The following is a 16,186-nucleotide window of genomic DNA, read 5'->3' as shown; positions in this document are numbered from 1 at the left end:
CAATGATCAGAATGTTATCTACACTAGTTGACAAGTTAGAGATGAACACACTAAATTCATGTAAGAATTCAGAATATGGGCCAGGAGGCCTATATACAGTGACAAAGTAATATGACTGATTTTTATTCTTCTGACCTTGGCAATGTGTATATCCTGAGCACAGCAGAGAATCAGATGCTCAAACGAGTGATATTTGTAACCCTCAACAGCTAATAAGCTAAACCTAGATTTATAAATAGAGCAACACCCCACCTTGCTTGCATCATGAGGGACGTGATGACAACTCTGAAGTTGTTACAGGCTTCTGTGGCTGTGACTGGAGAAACTGTGCATAGTGCAACACTTGTCTGTTATATCACTCGTCACAGATTCATGGTTGGGTGGAACAGAAAGTACATTCTTAAAAAGAAGACATCAGGCCCCATAAAAAACAAATACATACACACACACACAAAAAAACAACAAAAAAAAAACAACACCTCATCATCCCTGTCCTCATGTTGAAATTGGCCCACAACAATTTATTTTATTTTAGTGAATTTTGTTGATTGCAGTACAGCTGGTGCAAGAACTGGCATGTCAGCTAGGTGGCGAGTGTGCTTTGACCGAAGACGGCCAAACATTACCGAGCCGGAACTTACCGCTTGTCGTCACTGACAATGAGGATGATGCGGATTATCTTGATACAGACTGCAGACAAGCCAAAAAGCTGAAGCCAACGGTACAGAGTGAGTGTTCCCCCCGACGCGACCATGAGTGATATTTACAGCCAGTACGCATGTGGGCTGCTGGACAACGAAGGTAGCTTGGATGCTAAGTATAACAGTTTCAAAATGAGGTTTTCCTCATTTGTTTCTTCTTCTCTGGTGACTCACTAGTGCCAAAAAGCACTCGGTAGTTCTGCCCGCTTGGTCCAGCCTGCAAGTTTTTTTTAGTTGGATACTTATGACATTATGTACATATTTTCACAGCTCTGCAATAGAAGGGGAAGTTTCATTTCCCAGCCTCAAAATTTTACCGTATTGTTGTTCTCAGTTTCTAAGAAAATAAATAAATAAAAATCCACCCTACCTCATCAGAATCACTTTTTTGTCAAGGATGACAGCTAATTTTTTTTTTTTTTCTTTTTTAAATGGGGCCTAATGTCTCAACTACAGTTTCCAGAAGGGTTATTGGAGAGGTGAGCCGAAATGTTGCCTGTGTTCTTGTTTGTTCCACTCAGCTGTGACACTGTGTAATTGGTGATTCAACATGTACAGGGCTCCAATCACAACCAAAGAACCTTATAAAGCCTTAAAGAGTTTGTTGTAGGTGTTCTGGTGGCTTCCCTCACTAGTGTCCCTATTGCATGACCACTCAGTTTTGAGAACTGCCTTCTCCAGGCAGACTTACAGAACAGTACAATACTATTTGCATTTCTTAATTGATGTAAATTAAATATAAGACATATTCAGTGACTGTTATTCTGTTTTTGATATTTTCATTAAATTCATATTTTGTTGAGGCTTATTTTTGCTTTAAATTTAAAGGGCATAACGTGTAGACAATATAGAGAAACCTCAATTCTTTTTAAGACATTTGACATACGTTTTTTAAAAACTGTGGTATTACAGGTAGTCTAGGACCTAGCTGAGGCATGTATGCCACTCATTTAGGAGAGGATAAGTCAACTGTTCTAGACTAATACGACTCCAAAGAACAACTTGGGATATTGCCAAAATCTCTATCCGGGACGAACAGCCTGAAAATGCCCACGCCCTTTTCATCCTGAGTGTTACTTCAAATATAGCTGTATCGTCTAAACTGCAGCAGCATATATTTTCCAAAGTATTCAAAATGTTCAGAATGACCAATCCATGTTTGGGAGAGTCATAGAAAGTGTAAAATTTATATTTTGATATTTTAAGAGAAAATGGCTGATTAAGTGGGTCAACTTATCGCACATCTGCCAAATATAATGACATTTTATTTTCAGTCACACTATTATCAATGGAATACTGATTTAAAGTGAAAAATACAAAACAAAACTTGTTTCTTTAGCAGACAGCAGTATGTAGACATCTTAAATGTTATTTTTAGATTATCAGGGAAAGTTCCCAACATAATTTAAGTCCAGAAAGTTTAAGTTACGAAATATGTGGTGATTCCGGACTGTATGTAGGTCATTCAACCTAATGTTTTCCAGTGGCTTTTTCTTAAAATATCAAAATTAGAAATTTTATACTCTTCTATGACCCTTCTAAACATGTACTTACTGTCTAAGCTAGGTCCTAAGTATTGCTGTGATGGAGCACAACCCTCTTGGTAAACAGAGATCTAATACTAAAACAACTGAGACTTCAACCTTTGTGGTGTTGAAGGTAAAGAGGCATGAAAGAGGCCAGATGCTCAGGTGCCTGCAGGCTCTTAGCCTTGAGACACGCCTGTAGGGCCAGCTGGGTTGGAGGACCCATAACTGACTCGGTTGGGGGGGGGGGGGGGGATGGACACTTGTCAGCACACATTTGGTAGAGGACTGGCTAATCTGTCAAGTTTCCTCAAACAACAAACAAAACTTAAATTACAAATACAGTGAGTCTCATATTATTCAAGTTTCCACTAATTTTCTCTGCAAAATAACACAAAAAGAACAGATTACGCACCTTTTAAAACAAGCAAACACAAGTCATCTGGTACCTTAAAAACAGAGTTTGTAGGAAAAACGACCCCACAGACACTGAAATGAATCATCAGGTTAGGTCTGGGAGTATGCCATGTGTTGTGGGCATCCCCTCAACCTTCTGCTTGCCACACCCCTCAGAGATCTGCACTTCGATCATAGGCCAACAGTCATTAAGTAAAATCATCGTGGTTACCACCCTTTTTGTAACTCAGTGTAACAATAACCCTTCAGTCTTCAACAAGCTCTATGCTTTGTAAGCAACTGTGGCTTGTTATGTTGCCGTTGGATCTTGGTATTGTACAGACAGTAAAGATGTTTTATCCTATCGCTTTCTAAAACATCCTGAGAGGCGGGAAAAGAAGGAATTTCAGATGTGATGTGAAGATAAACACACTTGATAACTCCAGGATTTGAAATCAACAAGTTGTATCATGTAAGATTTTAGTTCCAAGTGGCGGTAGAATATTTTATGATCACAGATCCAGTTTTATTGCTGTACAAAAACATAGTACTCTTCCACATGATATTACTGTGCCTATTATCTCTCAGTGCCTGTGTCTCATGACAGAACATACCATGTTGACTTTACAGAAGTGTTGACGGTATGCAGACAGTGCTGCCAATGTGCATTAGTCGAAGTATCAAAAACATAACATTTAACTCAACTTCAATTCCTGCAGCAACAACACCAGAAGTGCTGTCAGGTGATATTTATTATGGCGTCATAAAGAGACACACAAACACAGCATGATGATCACAAGATGCATTCTATTCCACAGAATGTACAGGCGTTCTCATTGACTCCATACCAGCTCATTGGGTGTATTTCACTTAACTCCCATCTTCCAGCCTCCATAAATGAAGCCAGTGTGGAAGTGGCAAATTTGCAATTCCTTGGATGGCCATTTGAGGCTGGCTCAATGCATGAATCAGTCCCCATACAAGCCCATGTAAATTCTCCAACTTGACAGCACAAATAAACAGATTTACGGTTTTGTACAAAAATCGTTTTGGGTTCTATAGCTAGATTCCCCATCAGTACCGGAAATGATGTGGACTTTTTTTTTAAAATAACTCATCAGTTTAAGCTTAAAGTTATGAATAATTAAGGGTGTGGTTGCTTTGACTGACAGCTGTGGCCACAGTCAGGACCCCACTAGCTGTGGCTGCTTGCACATGACTTGCTGTGCAGTTGTAGCACTAATGTCACTTAATACAATTAACCAGTACAGTTATAGGTCGTTTGGTGACAATTACAGAGGCAATATGCTGGTGGGGTCATATGTTTTAACATCCAAACCCAAAACATCCAACGTGAAAACCACAGTCCAGGCCACAAAAAAACACAATCAAAAGCTCAAACCCAAATTAGCCTGCAAGCTGTAGCTTCAATCGCTTTGGAACTTGAGCTGGGGTGCATTAGGGTATCACTCATCCTGCCAAGGACATGCTGGATTGCGCGTGCTCCACCTCTTTGCCCATTTGAGTGTGCGGCTAATTAAGTGGAATAAAGCACTGCCAAGATGGTGACATCCAGAGCCGCACGGTTTAAGCTTCAAAACTGCTCTTCAGAAAACTTATGGTCAACATCTTGGAGGGTTCACCCAGTATATAAACAGTCTATGGCATGATTGAACAAGCAAAATATGCCACCAAAAATTAAAATGAGTTATTTTAGGCCTAAATGTTACTTATAGCATGAGAATTTCCACATGCATAGACAACTGTGGGGCTTCAAGGATGTTTAATCAAATTTAACTGTAAATGGTTCATGAAATGTGATTTAACACAAGATGCTTCTTTTAAGCGAGACATGACTTTCATACAAACAAAACTGCTGTGCTGCTCCTTTGCCGACTGATAAAACACAGCAGTGAATGTTAACTGAACCCATTTCATTAACACTTTTAATTTGTCTCTGTAAACATGATATGTTAAAGTAGGTCTTTCCCGAGGCAGATCCTGTGCTACACACAAAGTAAAGTGTTTCTCACAGCAGCAGCAGGCAGCAGCATCAACAGTTTGGAATAGATACAAGAATAACTGGATAGTTAGGCTGAGCCCTGGTAGGTGCTGTGTCTGCTCAGGCAGAAAGTCAACCTTTAACAGCAACAGGAAAATGGAAAAAGATGTTGCAGTTCTCCAAACAATGTTTGATAGCAAACTCGAGCAGTGCAGATGCACCAGAGATGTCAGCAAACTGGCACAGAATGGCTCTCACTGATTATGACCTAAATCACACTCACACTGTTTTCTTGCACCATAACTCGTGCTCAATGCTAAATTATAAGTGGACTTACTGTTGTTTGAATACACGGATGGTTGCTCCTGACAGTCTGGCCCCTAAGATGAGAGACGTGTGGTTCAGTTCATCGCTCAGTATCAAACAACCCTAGAAACAAGGGCAGAAACAAGAATTTTAATCACATTTTGTTCCTAAATCTCCTTTATGCATGGTACTGAACTACTGGTCAGTAACAAATCATGTATTGCATGTCTCCGCATTCAAAAACTGTGTCACAAAACCCACAGCATGCATTATGGAAATCCCACATGACGCCTACTTACCGGCAGATTTTGTTTAAAATTATGTTGCATTTGTACAGATGGTGTCATGTTTTGATTATAATAATAGAGGCTAATGGTCTTGTAAACAGTCAACGGTACAACACCAGAAAGATTATCATATCAGATTAGATATGACAGCACAAATTTATGTAAATTATGATAAAAGCACATTGAATTGGACTTTTTCAGATGCCATTTGTGTTACATGCATATGTGGAAATAAATCTGGTACATATCAGGTATCTCCCAGTGTAACTGTGGCCTCAAAGTGCAAATTGGAATGTTCTTGTCATTCCAGCTCATCCACAGTCCTCACTCGGACTTACAACCAAGCTGCAACAGTGGCTCTAATCCTCAAAAGATGTTTAAGAACTGGTATATGTGGCTCATTTTAGCAATTTGCAGTATGCGACACACCCTGCATTTCAAGCGTGATGTTATCCGAGTGCGTGCTGCAGAGCAGTTAGTCCAAAGAGTTCTCATTTCATGACAGCACAACACAATGTGTTCCCATCCTGCTCACTTAATATTTAATGTGTCGATTTGTATTTATCTGAATGCCATAAAAAAAATACACAGTTCAGAGGACAGATGCTGACGTGAACGTGATCACAATTTCAGGCACTGTGTCCGGAATCTACATACAGTAGTGTTCAGAATAATAGTAGTGCTACGTGACTAAAAAGATTAATCCAGGTTTTGAGTATATTTCTTATTGTTACATGGGAAACAAGGTACCAGTAGATTCAGTAGATTCAAATCCAACAAGACCAAGCATTCATGATATGCACACTCTTAAGGCTATGAAATCGGGCTATTAGTAAAAAAAAGTAGAAAAGGGGGTGTTCACAGTAATAGTAGTGTGGCATACAGTCAGTGAGTTCGTCAATTTTGTGGAACAAACAGGTGTGAATCAGGTGTACCCTATGTAAGGATGAAGCCAGCACCTGTTGAACATGCTTTTCTCTTTGAAAGCCTAAGGAAAACGGGACGTTCAAGACATTGTTCAGAAGAACAGCGTAGTTTGATTAAAAAGTTGATTGGAGAGGGGAAAACTTATACGCAGCTGGAAAAATTATAGGCTGTTCATCTACAATGATCGCCAATGCTTTAAAATGGACAAAAAAAAAAAAAAAAAAGACGCGTGGAAGAAAATGGAAAACAACCATCAAAATGGATAGAAGAATACCAGAATGGCAAAGGCTCACCCATTGATCAGCTCCAGGATGATCAAAGACAGCATTAGTGAATGTTACAAATGATCTTCTTATGGCCTCAGACAGTGGACTCATCTCTGTGCTTGTTCTGTTAGACCTCAGTGCTGCTTTTGATACTGTTGACCATAAAATTTTATTACAGAGATTAGAGCATGCCATAGGTATTAAAGGCACTGCGCTGCGGTGGTTTGAATCATATTTGTCTAATAGATTACAATTGGTTCATGTAAATGGGGAATCTTCTTCACAGACTAAAGTTAATTATGGAGTTCCACAAGGTTCTGTGCTAGGACCAATTTTATTCACTTTATATATGCTTCCCTTAGGCAGTATTATTATGGTATTGCTTAAATTTTCATTGTTACGCAGATGATACCCAGCTTTATCTATCCATGAAGCCAGAGGACACACACCAATTAGCTAAACTGCAGGATTGTCTTACAGACATAAAGACATGGATGACCTCTAATTTCCTGCTTTTAAACTCAGATAAAACTGAAGTTATTGTACTTGGCCCCACAAATCTTAGAAACATGGTGTCTAACCAGATCCTTACTCTGGATGGCATTACCCTGACCTCTAGTAATACTGTGAGAAATCTTGGAGTCATTTTTGATCAGGATATGTCATTCAAAGCGCATATTAAACAAATATGTAGGACTGCTTTTTTGCATTTACGCAATATCTCTAAAATCAGAAAGGTCTTGTCTCAGAGTGATGCTGAAAAACTAATTCATGCATTTATTTCCTCTAGGCTGGACTATTGTAATTCATTATTATCAGGTTGTCCTAAAAGTTCCCTAAAAAGCCTTCAGTTAATTCAAAATGCTGCAGCTAGAGTACTGACGGGGACTAGAAGGAGAGAGCATATCTCACCCATATTGGCCTCTCTTCATTGGCTTCCTGTTAATTCTAGAATAGAATTTAAAATCTTCTTCTTACTTATAAGGTTTGAATAATCAGGTCCCATCTTATCTTAGGGACCTCGTAGTACCATATCACCCCAATAGAGCGCTTCGCTCTCAGACTGCAGGCTTACTCGTAGTTCCTAGGGTTTGTAAGAGTAGAATGGGAGGCAGAGCCTTCAGCTTTCAGGCTCCTCTCCTGTGGAACCAGCTCCCAATTCAGATCAGGGAGACAGACACCCTCTCTACTTTTAAGATTAGGCTTAAAACTTTCCTTTTTGCTAAAGCTTATAGTTAGGGCTGGATCAGGTGACCCTGAACCATCCCTTAGTTATGCTGCTATAGACGTAGACTGCTGGGGGTTCCCATGATGCACTGTTTCTTTCTCTTTTTGCTCTGTATGCACCACTCTGCATTTAATCATTAGTGATCGATCTCTGCTCCCCTCCACAGCATGTCTTTTTCCTGGTTCTCTCCCTCAGCCCCAACCAGTCCCAGCAGAAGACTGCCCCTCCCTGAGCCTGGTTCTGCTGGAGGTTTCTTCCTGTTAAAAGGGAGTTTTTCCTTCCCACTGTAGCCAAGTGCTTGCTCACAGGGGGTCGTTTTGACCGTTGGGGTTTTACATAATTATTGTATGGCCTTGCCTTACAATATAAAGCGCCTTGGGGCAACTGTTTGTTGTGATTTGGCGCTATATAAAAAAATTGATTGATTTTGATTGATTGGAGTTACTGTAAGTGCTGTGACAGAGAGACGCCTGTGTGAAGCTAATTTATTTGCAAGAATCCCCTGCAAAGTCCCTCTGTTAAATAAAAGACGTGCAGAAGAGGTTACAATTTGCCAAAGACACATCAACTGGCCTAAAGAGAATGGAGGAATATTTTGTGGACTGATGAGAGTAAAATTGTTCTTTTTGGGTCCAAGGGCCGCAGACAGTTTGTGAGATGACCCCCAAACTGTGAATTCAATCCACAGTTCACAGTGAAGCATGGTGGTGCAAGCATCATGATATGGGCATGTTTCTCCTACTATGGTGTTGGGCCTATATATCGCATTCCAGGTATCATGGATCAGTTTGGATATGTCAAAATACTTGAAGGTCATGTTGCCTTATGCTGAAGAGGACATGCCCTTGAAATGGGTGTTTCAACAAGGCAATGACCCCAAGCACACTAGTAAACAAGCAAAATCTGGTTCCAAACCAACAAAATTAATGCCTCGCAGATGTGAAGAAATCATGAAAAACTGTGGTTATACAACTAAATACTAGTTTAGTGATTCACAGGATTGCTAAAAAAGCAGTTTGAACATAATAGTTTTGAGTTTGTAGCGTCAACAGCAGATGCTACTATTATGTGAACACCCCCTTTTCTACTTTTTTTTTACTAATAGCCCAATTTCATAGCCTTAAGAGTGTGCATATCATGAATGCTTGGTCTTGTTGGATTTGTGAGAAGCTACTGAATCTACTGGTACCTTGTTTCCCATGTAACAATAAGAAATATACTCAAAACCTGATTAATCTTTTTAGTCACAAGCACTACTATTATTCCAAACACGACGTACATGTGATTTATGGTAAAACTCCATGGCTTGATGCAAACATGAATTAACCTTTATGGAAAGAGCATTAACCTTCTGGTTTGAAATATTAGTCAAAACAGGAAAGTTGCAAACATCATTGTAGGTGTTCTGGTTTCTTACTTTTTATCTAGTCATCAGCACAGATGGAGAGCTGTTCTTTAATTTGTTTGTCTGGTAACTCTCAGGCACTCAAAAATGTTGTGAAGTTTAAATATGTCAGAAATGTATCTATCATCTACAATTCCTATTATTGGGCCGTATCCACAAACAGTGCGTACGCACGTTTCAGCATGAATGTGGGAGTCATCAATATGTTCTTACCCAAATTTGATTGTATTTAGAACTTCCACAGACCATGTGTACGTGCAAATGATGTAGTTGTCCTAGAAAATATAAAAACACACCCTTTTAACAGAATATTAACTATGAAATAATAATTTAAATAAATGAATCACTTTAATATAATTAAATAATTTAATTCAGTCATGCATTGACCAAATGTATGAAATAAACACAAACCTGCACCCTTTCGTCTTCACCATTTATTACCAGCCTTAAAATGTTCAACTACACCTGTTGAGTAAGTTTACAATGGAGTTTTGAAAATGTATACTGCAATGTAACAGTTTTGGCTTTTGATAAACTCTTTGCCTAAAATTGATTAGACACTCACCACAATTTCTGCCATTAAATTAGCAAGAGTAGTTTATTAATTGGCAGAATACTAAAAGGGCAAGATTAATTTATTTCTGCAAGCAGCAATGACATTTTCATTTAAATAAAATTGTGTTTGGCTTGAACTGCAGTCGTTAATTACAGAAAGCATAAGCAACAGTTCTGTATATAGCCACTTTTATGAAATCAATTTTATTTATTTGGCATTCCAGCATAAACATTACAATATAAATAAATAAAGGAATAAATAAACTCTGGGGGACCATTCTTGATGGCTCATCTCTTTTGCAATCATTTCTTGAACAAATTCTACTAAATGATGATTTTCCCTTTGTCTCCTCTTGTATATTTTTTTATTCTGGTCTGTGAATAGTTTTTTTTTTTTGGCCACAACTCTAATATCAGAATGAGTCAAACCTCAGGGGACAGAGCATTCACTGCATCAGTCCAGATTTTCTTTTTTAAAACATGGTGCTGCGGACAACATGGTACTGAAAAGAGTGTCTCTATTTGCCTCCACCTTCGACACAGTTACTTCACCTTCAATTGTTTTTGTTAACTTTGGAGCCATGCCTTTTTCATAACCAGCGTCTGTCACCTTTCTTCCTCATAGCGCTCTCGTCAAGCAGATGTCCTTGTACGGGGAAGAAGAGGCACGTCAGTATGCAGATTGCTGCTTAAGCGAACGTCTGTGTATTTGGAATGATTCTAATTCACGAACATAATGCACAAGGTGACAACAAAATTGAGTGGCACAAGTGTCATGAATCCAGCAGTGAATTTTCAGAAATGTTATTTTATTCAGAGTAAGAATATTTCTGCGCACAGATTAGTGAGTGAGGCTCATTGTGTTTCTGTGATCAAGGTACAGACTTGAACATATGACTTCTACACTTTATGATCTTCCCACACACTGAAACATCACAGATAAATTGAGGAAACAGCACAATGCAAATTAAGTCTACATTTGATTAAATGTATTAACAATGGACAGCCAAAAGCTCGGAGGTTTCAACTGCATCATTCTCAAAGTGCTCTTGTTGATGTTACACTGACATGGACTCAGTGACAGATAGCCTCAGTTTGGCCTGGTGTCCAGCTGGTCTGGTCCCTAGTCTACCAGCACCTGTCACTCTAATGTAGCTCTGCTTGCAAAATGAGTTTGACAAAGCCCGTCTCTGTAGGATAACATTGGCAGAGTGGTTGATCTCAATGCCCTGTAGGATTACTGAGGGTGTTGCCGCCTCTAAAGGACTGCTGTGCCACTTGAGCTGCATAAATGACCCTGGTATCATCACTTAAACAGTCAAACTTCTCTTCATCCTGTCTGGACCAATCACAGATATTCACCGTCATCCGTTTGAACTAGGCTGGCATGCTGACAGGCCAGAGTATGGGTAATTACCGCCCCAAGCAGTGCTTTTAACAAAGTCATTGTCTTATGTGTGTGAAAGCAGCGGTGTATGCCCGAGCCTCTGTTCTGGCTACTTTTATGCTAATTGTGATTTTAATTAATGGTGGTGGGTCAGAAATTGTACACAGCTGAGTTCAGTTGACTGTTATTAATTAATTTAGGCCATATGCAAGAAAAGCACAAAAGCCAGTGGTAATTAGATTAGTTTCTGCTGTACTGTGAATGTAGCCCTAAAATAACAGGATTTACTTGGTACTTAGTCGATTTAATTCACATACCTTGCCAACAAGTGCTGGGATGTTCATAGAGTTGGTGGCGAAACCCATTCCAAATGTCATAGAAGATTCCACACCAAGGAAATTAGCCACAAGTTGCTCCAGCTCTTGGTGGATGCTCAGTTTCCTGAAAGGGAGAAGACACCAAAAGTGACTCAACCCTTAACCCACGTTGTGGTTTACCTGGCAGTCCATCACAGTTATAGTGATTTTGTCAACAATCAACAGTTTCAGCAAAAATGAAAGAGGACACACACAAAGCTTGGACTATCAGCACACATAGCAACCACATCTCTGGTTCTCAATGGATTAGTAATGATTTGAGATGTGGTAAATTTGTAATCTAGCTCAACTATCCTTTTTCATCACAAGGCAAGTCCTGCAAAACATAAAGTGGTTCTGCAGTGCATTTTGGGGCTCGGACGGTTGGTTATAAACCAAAGTGACAGGTGGGGACTAGAATTCATTTACTAAATTGATCAGATTGTAATCTGCCACCTGATAGTGTCTTTCCCTTCTGTGTAAAAATGGGATTTTTCAGGTATGTCACTATTCGTTTCAGACATACCAACTGATAAAAAGGAAGCACTGTTGTAACTGTGGACTACAGGGAGAAATTTATTGAATTAAAGTTTCATTTATACTGTTCTTTATTCCTTAGGCTTCTGGCTGCCTCTGGGCGATGGCAGAAATGAATTACAACATATAACCACAATAAATTAGACTTGTGGGGTAAAATTTAATTTGAACGTATATAAAATATTTATTGTTGATGGTACAAGGCTTTTTTTTATTATTAAATCACTATCAAGCAACACAGTATCTCAAACTGCTTCTGCCCCACTTTAGATACAATACCAACTTTGAAATTGTGAAAGAAATGCAAACAAGTTCAGATAAATAAAGAAAACTGTTAAAAAACAAAACAAAACTGTGCATGTTTTTTTCTTAAAACCACTCCATAAATGTTGTAATATATGCCACAATAAATAGCAATTGTGCTTTTGAAATGTTGACTTGAATTAAATTTTATTTGACAATAAAAATACATACAGATAAAAAACAAAAAAAAAAAAAAAGCAGAGGATAACACACGCAAAAATGCATAAAACACTCACTTCACACTGTGGTCATCTGGATGCACAATAAAAATCCTAAATGTTAAATATCTTAAAGTTAATTCAAGAGTACAACTTATTAACATAAAATTATATTAAACTATATAATCAGCATGAATATTCTAAAATTACTGTAGAACAGCAAACACGTAGCCTTATAGTAGTATACAATACAGTATGTATTATTGTAGCTCGAACAACTGAATCATTCAGTGATTCATTTCCATTCACCAAGCCCCCATTTTTAATTTTATGATTGTTCATATCAAAAGATTTAGAGGCCAAAATGAAGAAATGTCTCCATCACTCAATGGTGACGAGTCTAGCAGATACTGAACGGTCGCTTGCCACGCTGTACTTTGTGAGAGATGTTTCAAACTCTCAAATGAATCTGTATCTTCCGAGTTTCCATGATATTAGGCACATATGTAAAACCTTTTGTCCAACATTACCAAAAAATCTGCACAAACAACAGGCCTAAAGCATCAGGATGGATGGGAAGACAGTCACGTGCACAAAAACAGAATGGCATAAAATAACCCTTTATGGAGGATTCCATCAAATAAAATCAATTTTACATTTCCTAAACTGCTCCGGCTCAGCAGCTGCTGTGAGGAGCAGCTTTTTTTTTTTTTTTTTTTTTTTTTTTTTAAATCAAACTGCACTGGCATTTGCTCTCCATAAAGACTGTTTTATTAAGCCGTGTCTTCACAGGCTTGTCGTGCCTCCTTATTGATATGCTAACATTAGAAAGCTGTTCTGGGCCTGGATACACCTCATGTGACAAAGACACTTTGGTCACATGCATCTTGTGAAATGTGAAAAAAAAGACCAAAGTCACCTTCCTGCCATCACATTAAATAACACTTACACAACTATCACTTTGGAAATGTGTTATTGATGTGAGGATATAACTGGACTGCTTATGAAATCCATTCTTTCACTCTGTGCTTATGACTGAGATCATCTCCTCAAAGCCTTCATAACAAACCTTAAAAAGTTAATCATTTCCATCATTAACCCTAACTTGAGCCTGAATGTATAACAAAGCACAAAGTACTGGATTACGCAAAGCCATGCCACCACTCTATCTCCATTTGGTAGCTGCTGTTAATTTGTCATTCACTGAAGTAATTTACTGAATGTTAATGACTGCAGGACAGACAGGAAACAGTCAGCTACACATGAACCTGGAGCAGTGTTTCACCTGAAGTACCCCCTTCATAACAGCAACCATGACTTCAACACACACACAGTAGTGTTCAGAATAATAGTAATGCTATGTGACTAAAAAGATCAATCCAGGTTTTGAGTATATTTCTTATTGTTACATGGGAAACAAGGTACCAGTAGATTCAGTAGATTCTCACAAATCCAACAAGACCAAGCATTCATGATATGCACACTCTTAAGGCTATGAAATTGGGCTATTAGTAAAAAAAAAAAGTAGAAAAGGGGGTGTTCACAATAATAGTAGTGGGGCATTCAGTCAGTGAGTTCGGCAATTTTGTGGAACAAACAGGTGTGAATCAGGTGTCACCTATGTAAGGATGAAGCCGGCACCTGTTGAACATGCTTTTCTCTTTGAAAGCCTGAGGAAAATGGGACCTTCAAGACATTGTTCAGAAGAACAGCGCAGTTTAATTAAAAAGTTGATTGGAGAGGGGAAAACTTATACGCAGGTGGAAAAACTTATAGGCTGTTCATCTACAATGATCTCCAATGCTTTAAAATGGACAAAAAACAAAAAACACAAAACAAAAAACAGACGCATGAGAAAAACGGAAAAAAAACCCATCAAAATGGACAGAAGAATAACCAGAATGGCAAAGGCTCACCCATTGATCAGCTCCAGGATGATCAAAGACAGTCTGGAGTTACCTGTAAGTGCTGTGACAGTTAGAAGACGCCTGTGTGAAGCTAATTTATTTGCAAGAATCCCCCGCAAAGTCCCTTTGTTAGATAAAAGACGTGCAGAAGAGGTTACAATTTGCCAAAGAACACATCAACTGGCCTAAAGAGAAATGGAGGAATATTTTGTGGACTGATGAGAGTAAAATTGTTCTTTTTGGGTCCAAGGGTCGCAGACAGTTTGTGAGACGACCCCCAAACTCTGAATTCAAGCCACAGTTCACAGTAAAGACAGTGAAGCATGGTGGTGCAAGTATCATGATATGGGCATGTTTCTCCTACTATGGTGTTGGGCCTATATATCGCATACCAGGTATCATGGATCAGTTTGGATATGTCAAAATACTTGAAGAGATCATGTTGCCTTATGCTGAAGAGGACATGTCCTTGAAATGGGTGTTTCAACAAGACAATGACCCCAAGCACACTAGTAAACGAGGAAAATCTTGGTTCCAAACCAACAAAATTAATGCCTCGCAGATGTAGATGAAGATGAAGAAATCATGAAAAACTGTGGTTATACAACTAAACTAGTTTAGTGATTCACAGGAAAAAAAAAATTGTGGCAGTCAGTAACGGTTACTTTTTTAGACCAACAAAGCGAAAAAAATATGGAATCACTCAATTCTGAGGAAAAAATTATGGAATCATGAAAAACAAAGAACCTCCACACATCACTAGTATTTTGTTGCACCACCTCTGGCTTTTATAACAGCTTGCAGTCTCTGAGGCATGGACTTAATGAGTGACAAACTACTCTTCATCAATCTGGCTCCAACTTTCTCTGATTGCTGTTGCCAGATCAGCTTTGCAGGTTGGAGCCTTGTCATGGACCATTTTCTTCAACTTCCACCAAAGATTTTCAATTGGATTAAGATCCGGACTATTTGCAGGCCATGACATTGACCCTATGTGTCTTTTTGCAAGGAATGTTTTCAGTTGACTGTGGAAATTTACATGTTCTCTTCAGGCATCCTTTATAAATCTCATTGGAAGCACCAAACAAAAGTTCCACATCATCACCTTGCCCAATACAGATTCAAGATTATCACTGAATATGACTTTCATCCAGTCATCCACAGTCCACGATTGCTTTTCCTTAGCCCATTGTAACCTTGTTTTTTTTCTGTTTGGTGTTAATGATGGCTTTCGTTTAGCTTTTCTGTATGTAAATCCCATTTCCTTTAGGCGGTTTCTTACAGTTCGGTCACAGACGTTGACTCCAGTTTCCTCCCATTCGTTCCTCATTTGTTTTTTGTGCATTTTCGATTTTTGAGACATATTGCTTTAAGTTTTCTGTCTTGACGCTTTGATGTCTTCCTTGGTCTACCAGTATGTTTGCCTTTAACAACCTTCCCATGTTGTTTGTATTTGGTCCAGAGTTTAGACACAGCTGACTGTGAACAACCAACATCTTTTGCAACATTGCGTGATGATTTACCCTCTTTTAAGAGTTTGATAATCCTCTCCTTTGTTTCAATTGACATCTCTCGTTGGAGCCATGATTCATGTCAGTCCACTTGGTGCAACAGCTCTCCAAGGTGTGATCACTCCTTTTTAGCAGACTAACGAGCAGATCTGATTTGATGCAGGTGTTAGTTTTGGGGATGAAAATTTACAGGGTGATTCCATAATTTATTCCTCAGAATTGAGTGAGTCCATATTTTTTTCCCTCTGCTTGGTCTAAAAAAGTAACCGTTACTGACTGCCACAATTATTTTTCCTTGATTTCTTATAGTGTTTCTTAAAGCCAGAAAGTTGCTATTTGAAATGACTTTAGTTTTGTGTCATGTCTGTGATCTGCTTTTTTTCTACAAATTAAACAACTGAATGAACATCCTCCGAGGCCGGTGATTC

At 38.7% G+C, this 16,186-nt stretch overlaps 1 protein-coding gene across 1 annotated transcript in view; it reads right to left on the bottom strand.

The window, feature by feature from the left end:
• The window catches only part of sptlc3 (serine palmitoyltransferase, long chain base subunit 3), an 88,662-nt gene that overhangs the window by 48,873 nt on the left and 23,603 nt on the right, over positions 1-16,186 (bottom strand). Inside the window, exons 6-8 of the mRNA XM_034184248.1 lie at positions 11,304-11,418; positions 4,963-5,054; positions 4,498-4,499 (exon numbers count right to left, since the gene is read on the bottom strand). Coding sequence (XP_034040139.1) covers positions 4,498-4,499; positions 4,963-5,054; positions 11,304-11,418 — 209 coding nt within the window. The remainder of the gene's footprint in view (positions 1-4,497; positions 4,500-4,962; positions 5,055-11,303; positions 11,419-16,186) is intronic.

This window comes from Thalassophryne amazonica, chromosome 13, assembly GCF_902500255.1.
Source record: "Thalassophryne amazonica chromosome 13, fThaAma1.1, whole genome shotgun sequence".
In the NCBI taxonomy this organism is placed as follows: Eukaryota; Metazoa; Chordata; class Actinopteri; order Batrachoidiformes; family Batrachoididae; genus Thalassophryne; species Thalassophryne amazonica.
Note: the sequence above shows the minus strand (reverse complement) of the source record. Positions and strands in the feature narration are given on the sequence as shown.